This window comes from Egretta garzetta, unplaced genomic scaffold (assembly GCF_000687185.1).
Source record: "Egretta garzetta isolate BGI_Z169 unplaced genomic scaffold, ASM68718v1 scaffold87, whole genome shotgun sequence".
Classification (NCBI taxonomy): Eukaryota; Metazoa; Chordata; class Aves; order Pelecaniformes; family Ardeidae; genus Egretta; species Egretta garzetta.
In genome coordinates, this window is record NW_009260286.1 from 817,183 (window position 1) to 825,726 (window position 8,544).

At 44.0% G+C, this 8,544-nt stretch overlaps 1 protein-coding gene across 1 annotated transcript in view; it reads right to left on the reverse strand.

Moving 5' to 3' along the window:
- The window catches only part of KLHL29 (kelch like family member 29), a 76,487-nt gene that overhangs the window by 14,085 nt on the left and 53,858 nt on the right, over positions 1 to 8,544 (reverse strand). The window contains exon 9 of the mRNA XM_009642525.2: positions 274 to 418. Within this exon, the coding sequence (XP_009640820.2) occupies positions 274 to 418 (145 nt within the window). The remainder of the gene's footprint in view (positions 1 to 273; positions 419 to 8,544) is intronic.

Consider the following 8,544-nt stretch of genomic DNA (forward strand, 5'->3'; position numbering starts at 1 on the left):
GCATTCCTGTAGTCTGCTGGAGGAGCCCAACACACATCCCTCCCCACGATCCATCGTGCCTGAACGTGAGGAGACACATGAACCATAGTGGGGTCCTGGATGTGCACTTTGGGAAATGCTGTCTCCTTGAATACGTATGAAAAAGAGACAAAGAAAACCCCAGACGGTACGTACCTCCCTTCCCCTCTCCCCTTCACTGTGAGGTAGTATTAGCTTATTTATCAGCAGAAAATATTAAGGCACCAGTAATTCAATTTTAATGGTTTTTCTCACCTGCAGAACTGCCTGGAGTGGTTCATGTTGGGACCTGCTTTAATATTGCCTTTCTCTGGGTCATAGATGGTAGTTGCTCGTGCATAAGCTCCTCCAAGAATAAAGATGAACCCATTGAGAGTGACTGCAGGAGCATATTTGTTATCTGTCAATGGAAAGCAACACTGAGATCAGTTTTAGGCTCAGGTTTGGAGACTGTTTTTTTATTTATACATTCCCCTTATTTATAGATAAGTCACGTTTCTCTAAACCTCCAAGGCCAGGGAAAGAAAAATGAGGAAACCTTTCCTGGTTTTGTTCTTCTCTCTCCAAGTTCTCAAAGGCACTTTTAAAGTTCATCAGTCCTTCATCCCCCAGTACGCACCTCCCTCTAAACTGGTAAAGTACAATTATCCTCTCCCGAAGCCTAATGGAGTCACTGTGAAAGCTCCACTCTTACATATGAAATTAAGATGTCAAGTTGTTTCAGAATTTTGAATTGCTGCAAATTTTAACTCAGATGCTTCCCATGCCTGTGCCACAGCTAAGTACAGAAGGAACCCACAGCTCAGAGACCTGCTTAATAATATCCAGTAGTTGATTTTCTTTTGTATTCTGCTTTTGCTTGTGGGAAGGTCACCCACACAATCCAGAAGATTTTCTGAGACCCCATTTTTTTTCCCCTTCATCTGTCTTGTAAATTCACCTGCATTTTTATTTTCAGATGTGTGTGTGCCTCCAAGCAGTCCTGTATTTTAGCAACAAACTGTGTGAGGTTGGAGTTTGAAATTAAGCAACTTATCCTAATTCAAGTTCAATCAGAGTTTCCAAGGATGCTTTAAAATTCTTGTGTTAGCGGCGGCATTATTAGAAATATTGGTAAAACTAACCATAAATTATTGAATAAAATAATTCTAATTTAATTAGTTGACTTGTCCCGTATGCTGCTAGCACGCCATATGCACATTATTAAATATGAGCCAGTTGGGCTGAAATTTCTCATGATGGTGTCTGTCTTGATGCGATACAGGTTTTTTTTAATCAACATTTCAGTGAAACCAATCGGCAGTGTCTGGGAACAAAAGACGGGAAAATACATTGCTTTATTTGAGTTAAAATAAGCCTCACAACCAGTTCTCTAAGAAGCAAGAGCCTAAGCCCTTTGGGGTATGAAGCAGACGTCTCTGGTGCGGCTACCCTGGTGTGCGGGGACACTTCCAATAAAGATTATCCATATGTAGCTGTATGTTAGAGCCTCTCCAAAATCTGCACTTGTACACGCTCTCCAGTGCTGTGTGCAGGGAGTGGGGGGCCGTGCTCTGGAGAGGAGGTGTGATACCATCTTCACCAGGCTCTTACATCTCTGATAACGACCTCTACATAACATTGAAGGTCTGTATGTTCCTCCCAGATCTGTAACACTATGACTGTGTCCTTTTAGGAACCCAGAAAGAGATGGGCTTAAGCTAGCCCCAGCAGCTTTACTTTTGGCATTTGCCTGCCTCTTGCAGGGCTGGCATTGTAACCCTGAGGTTCTTGTAAAACCACTTTATTCCATTAAATATTTAACAAGAGATTTAATTTGACATGAGTTAAGAAAAAGCTGATTAATTTCCCCAGATGAGAGATAATTTCCTTAACTGGGGTTTGAACTGGTTGAACCAGCAGGAAAATAATGGGTTTGTGGTGTCTGCTTCTGTTCCAGTGTGGCCATGGGGTGGGCTGGCTCAGTTCATCTCCCCCTACATCGGTGCGTGCCCAGGGGGACGTACGGGGGCACAGCAGCCGGTGGGAAAACAGACAAAACATGTTACGGGTTAAAGTTGGGCTCCTATTATGCTGAGTATCTACAGGCATATGTCAAAAAAACATGGATGTATTAGGAAAATGTCACTGATCCTTGGGAACAGATGGGAAGAAACTAATTCATCCAGAAAATAGAACAAGGAGTATTCAGTTTCTTCTCGGTGCCACTAAGCCACTATAATTCATCAGAAAGACTTATCTGTCCTAACAACCCGTCTCGCATCTCTTTCCAAATCAGACTTGCATATGTGACATTTTTTCCAGTTAAGACACTCATCAGAAATTTTCCATATTTAATTATCACATCTTCCCAGCTTTTTCTCTTTGACTAGCACTGTTTTGCAGAAGAATGAAACTCTCGCATGAAAAAAACCCCTCAGCTCCCAAATCTCATGGGGAAATTATTTGGGGCTCCCTCCAGGCAGAACCAGCGACTTCTCAGGAGACTGAATCACCGACTTCACATTCCTTTTTGTTAGAGAAAGAGAGGGAAACCCCTTGGTTATTTTTATAGTGCCTTTTTTTTTTTTCTTTTCAAATAGGCAGACAGTCTGATGTTCTTTTTCTTTCTCTTTTTAAGAGGCAGTTGTGTTTGATTCTCATCAATTTTTCAATAAATCACCTATCTGTTGTCTTTTTACTGCTTTTGGCTTTAGCTACAATTTCATAAATTGGTATAAAGTAAGCCTGAGAGAGAGAAACAGAGAAATCTCTGTTTCTTTCAGGAAGGGAGACGTTCACAGCAAACAGCCTCCTGATCCTGATGAAAATATGGCAGAAAGACATGAGGGACAGCCCTCCAGAGACAGGTAGAGAGAAAACAGGGGGGTTTGGTTTTGTTTTGTTACCATGGAGGTGGAAATTGTTCACGGATACAGGGAGCTTGGAAAACTCAAGCCATCGTTCCTGCTACCTCGGTGTGGATGACCACTTCCAGTCTTAACCCTTACTTCATCCCAGGTGTTACCCACACTCTCCCCTTGTTGTTGGCCTTTCCAGGGCTTGGTAACCTCATGCAAGCACTCAGGAGACTCCGACTTCTGTCATGGCTCTAAGCCCTTAACATGCTCATAGTGCAAGGTGCTTGGTTGGGGAGCCTAATTTTGTAAAAGCGTGTTCTGGTTGGGCTTTTTGGTCAATGCTACTGGGCATGAACATGAGCTTCTATGGGTCAGAGGCTTGCTGTGGGGTACAGCGGGGACACTGGTTATTTTGAAAGTCTGCTGAAGGGAGGGAAGAGAGGGGAGAGGAAGCATGGAAGCAGAGAAGCAGCCTCCTTTCTCCTCCAAAATTCAAGCCTTAGGGCTGTCGGATATAGTAATCCATTTCAGGCCGGAAAATCTTAAATGGGATTTGTCCAGGACAGCAAGCACACTTGAGATTAAAAGGCAGAATAGATGTAAAGGAAATAATAGATAAAAGGTACTCTTCTCTCCAAGTGCGTAACATCATAACATCATTCTCCTTTGCTGTTGCTATAGGAAAATATGCAAGTATTTCTATTCTAGTGACAGGTCATTGCAGGAAGGGGTATGTACTCAACGACAACCCCTGAGCCGGAGGTGTACCTCACATGGGGTTGATAATTTAACCTACCGGTGCACTCCTCACTTAGTAACGGCATCGTGCTGCCTGTGGTGGGTTTCATGGCTCTCGTATCTCTTGGTGCATTATATGGTCAAGTAGCACAGTTCTGCTTTCCCCTCCATGATTGCCTAAAGATCTTACATTGCCTTCCAGTAAAGCACTCGGTCAGAGCCTGAGGTGGCATTAAAATGAATGGCAGCAGCACTTCATATGGAAACAGGTTATTAAAACCAAGCTAGTCAAACATTTTTCTCAAGAGGAAGAAATGCGGGCATGCCACCAGTTCAGATGTAACTCCAACCAAAGGGTCTCCCTGCAGGCACAGCCGGCCGATGGGGCGGTTCATACACATGATGAAGCAGATTGGAGAAAGGGAGCTAGTTAATAAAAACTAGATCTGCTTTTAATAGTAAGTGCCTCCTCCTGTCCCCTAATACTATGCAGAGAAGCTCGAGAATGGCATAGGAATGGATAAGATAACGTCCCACAGCAGCCGGGAGACTGTGGTCTGATCCTTAACATAGCTCGCGAGGCCGAAGTGCAGATATTGCAATTAACAGCAGGGTCTCGGATGTCAGCCCTTCTGGCACGGGGCTCTCAGGCTAGCTCATTTCTCATAACTACACAACTGGTTGCAGGGTCCTATGGTTTCCCCAATGACCCCTGAGCAAACCCTCCTCAGAGACCCCAAAGTTGAGTGTCCTCACTTGCAAACGCTGCACGTTGTGTATGTGTGGCTGGGATCACCCGTGCCACAGCAGAAGGCTCCACCTGCCAGCGTGGGGCAGTTTCAGCGTCAAATTTATGGGCAAAATGTTGATGAACTGAAGAGAGTTGGACAAAGCATGGCTGCACAGATGAAGCAGAGGTAGGAAGTCAAAGGGAGGACATCTGTTAAACGGCAATCACTGACTTTGCTGGGAAGAGGGCAGAGTATGTGCAGGGGAACACATCAAGGCGTGGAAAAAACCACTCTGAATGGAGGATATGGCAAACAGAGAGGAGAAATGGGTGTGACAAAGGGAAGTAAAATTCAAGCTTACTAGTGGGAAACACACCAAGAACTAGTCATGGGAAGAAAAATACATTGAAGGATGAGAAGCAACACTCGTCGTTTTGAGACTTCTAGGTGAGAGCCAGCCAAACCCACACATCGGTACCAAACTAGTGGCCTCAGGGAGTGGGCCAAGACATATATCTGATTTTTCTTGTAAAGTCCAAAAATAAATTCATGGGAATGATTTTGCATTTTAACCAAAATAAGCAATGGGACAGTGCAGTAAAAATGTACAGATGCTGCTAACGCTGTTTTCCAGATGTTTCTTGCATTCTTAGTTCTGTGGTTGTCCTACTTTGGTTGGACATATCACTGCAGGAGTAAATGGTACGGTGAGGAACTTGGATTACAAACCAGCAATGCTCGTAGATCTTTGACCTCTGTGTTCCCATAGTTCTCACCAGATTTTAAAATTTAATAGTGGTGATGATTAAACACTGGTTTTCTTACAATCCAGAAACATTAATAAAACCTTGTACAGACACTGACTGTTCAGGGTATCAAATAAAAGTATATTTTAGTGCTCTGGCATGAAGGCACAAAGTGAACTGAAAGGCAATGACAAGATAATTAGGCTTACTTACAATCACTGATTTCAGCATGTCTGTGGCCATCTTGTTAAATAAGACAAACCTCAAGAAGCTGGGCATGAAATGCATTTTTAGCAGAGCTGTATAGGACAGCCTGGCAAGAAATGGAAAAGCAGGTGCTGCAAGTATGTAGCCTGGGTTTATTTACTGTTGTAGGACTTTGGCTCGACAGCAGTAAACTTCTTACAGCTCAAAACACAAGAAGGGGATGTGCAAGGTGGTTTACCAAAACGATGCAATATGAAAGCCCTGGGAGGCTCCATTGCCTCAGTAACATCAAGCTGTGGGCTGTGCTGCTGCAGGAACATCTGCCAACTCCAAAGGTGGGGAGAACAGATTCAGGGCAAAGGATGGGGCACTGAGAAGGACCCTGCCCTCTCCAAATATGGATGTGTGTAATCAACACCTACCCAAAAGCTACCATGGCATCCATATGCAACATGTTGTTGAGCATCATACCTACTGCACGCGGGCATCCACATCCCAACACCTCCTGGCAGGTGAAGGCTAAAGAATAAATGGAAACTTGGAGTGAATTTGCTACTTATTCCTAGAAGAAATCCAGGCAGAAGACAGCGGGACCTGAGCTGTATGGATCTGCTATCGATCCCCGCGCCATATCTCCTCTGCACAGGCAGGATGTCGGTATCCAGCCTGCTTCATCTCCACCCAGATTAGCCAAAAAATGACCCTGCCCCTTGCCATGGTTGATACCAGTGTTGCCTTGGGTTAGTTGGCACACAATGCTTTGGAAGAGATGGACCTGTTGGGTTCAAATGTGTGCCATGCTGTGTTCAACTCACTATCATAAAACACCACAGTGATTTGAGATATGTACTGCTGGTCTGAAAACCCCCAGAGACCTTGGCTGCTTTCAATACCTGCATCTACTGCTGCATATCTGAGCATGCTTGTGGTATTTTGACATAATTCGTTGTCCTGTTTGAGGTCAAACAGGTTTCACTGATCTCTGGGGTGACCTTAACCAACACAACTCGCCATCAGAAGTCTCAGCTGACTTAGCTCAGAGGGACACCTTAAAAGTTCAAAAATGAACACAAAAAGGCTCTGAGGCTGTCAAAGGCACCCCAGCAGTGATCATCTCAGGGTTCATCTCAGCTCTATTTTTGTAAAAGTGCCCCTAGAATCCTTTTACTCCCTCTTTGTTTTAGATCAATGTTGACTGCACTGCACTTGGCATAGCGTCCAGTTCTTGAGGGATACTTTACAAATACAGGTGATACTACCGTTCTTGTAGAGCTGGAGAAATTAAAGTATATTCCCAGTATTCCCACAGCCTTCTAGTGAAGATCAGGCATCGCATCAGTTCAGTTTCCCAGACATTCTCCACCGGGGGTGCAATTTTTCAGGCTCTGTGTTATTTTACTTTATTTGCAAATAAATTGATGTTATACATTTCCCAACAAAGACACACAGCAACTCTGCATTTCATCATATATTTTATGCCTTCAGCTTAACTAATTAACTTTGCTTACACCAAAACATTAATACCATCTTTTAACTTCAGCGGTGCCTTTCATTTATTTTTGTTAGGAAATAATAGTACACGTCCATTAGAACAACGGATGATGAACTCAACTCTGGATGGTTTGGATGATTTTTTTTCCAAGCGCGCATGGTGTTGACACCTGCTACACAGTATAACAAGCCCAGGGAATGATTTCTTAGCTCCTGTGTCACTTGTACTATTTTGGTAAGGAAAAGGAATACCTCTTTGCATAATGCATTCATTTTTGCAATACGCTCCGAGTACAGGAAAACCTCATACTGTCAGTCAGTGGATTAAATGAACAGCAGCAGCTGTAGCCATGTGATGGAAAAAGCCAGGCAATAGGGTTGTTTGCACTGCTGTATTACATAAACATGACTTTTGCCGGTTAACGCCCTCCCGCTGGGCGCTTCATGCTGCATCATATGCATGTCATGTTATGTTAGGCTGGACACAAACAGCAGCAGGGGAGGTGGAAAGCAGCAGTGCTGGCTGCACAGGGGAGGCTACAGCCGTGGCTACAGACCTGATCTACTAGGGAACCCCAAGAAGAGAGTCATAGTAATTATAATGAGCTATTATGAGAAAAGCGTCTTAATTTGGCTTTCTGAATATGTTTAGGCCTTACCTGCATACCTTATAAGTGTACTTCTATAAATCATGACTTGCTAATCCTATTGCTTTACCACGCTCAATACTGCGATCATGATTCTTTTTAAATGAAGCACCTCATGTCACAGTTTCAATGCAACTAAGAGGCTTAGGATGGTGAGACACTGGAACAGGTTGCCCAGAGAGGTGGTAGATGCCCCATCCCAGGAAACATTCAAGGCCAGGCTGGATGGGGCTCTGAGCAACCTGATCTGGTTAAAGACGTCCCTGCTTACTGCAGGGGGTTGGACTAGATGACCTCTAAAGGTCCCTTCCAACCCAACCATTCTATGATTCTGTGACGTTATGATTCTATGATTCTAGGACACAAAAGCAAGCCACCCCAAAGCGGCTTCTCTGCGATGACTGTATGAGTGCTGTTTCTTTGGCCACCTGACTACCGCCAGGCTGAAGGCTGCCCACAGCCACCCAGCACAGAGCAGGTGGCCCAGGTCGGCTGTCACCCTGCAGTAATGGCCTCATGAAGCTGAACGCTAAACCTTGTTTCCAAAAGCAGCCTGAACACTCAGGATGCAAATCTCCATGGAAAGCAAGTGAGCTGCAATCTTCTGAGTGCTACCCTAATTTTGGAAGGAAGTCTGCACCTCTGATGTTGGCTTATACGTTGGAAAGTTTGGCCTCTTGTCTTGCTCTTTATTCTGTAAAATGTTCGGTGAGCTCAAGGGCATCATAAAGTAATAAACACAGTTTTAATAATCTCCACGTCTCGGAGATTTCAGCCTCTGCAGCACATATGCCTTTGGACATCACTGATAAATCCCAGTTAAGAATGACCGCCACTTCCCACAGGACAGGCGGCATTTTAACAAACCCGTGAGTAATAATCCATTAATTGAGCAGTGTTGTAAAACCGCATGGAGCAACCCATGATGCCAGGGTGAAGTTTCACTGCACTTTGTGATTTTTTGGATCTAAAATTACTAGTTGTCCATACCTAATAACTGCTTTCCTTCCTCCTCTACTTTGAACTCATCACTTCTAGCTGATAACTAGCTGTATTAATGAGTGACAATTGCCTTCAGTAAAGATCCAGATAATTGCCTCTCTGCTATATTAAAACATGCATTCCT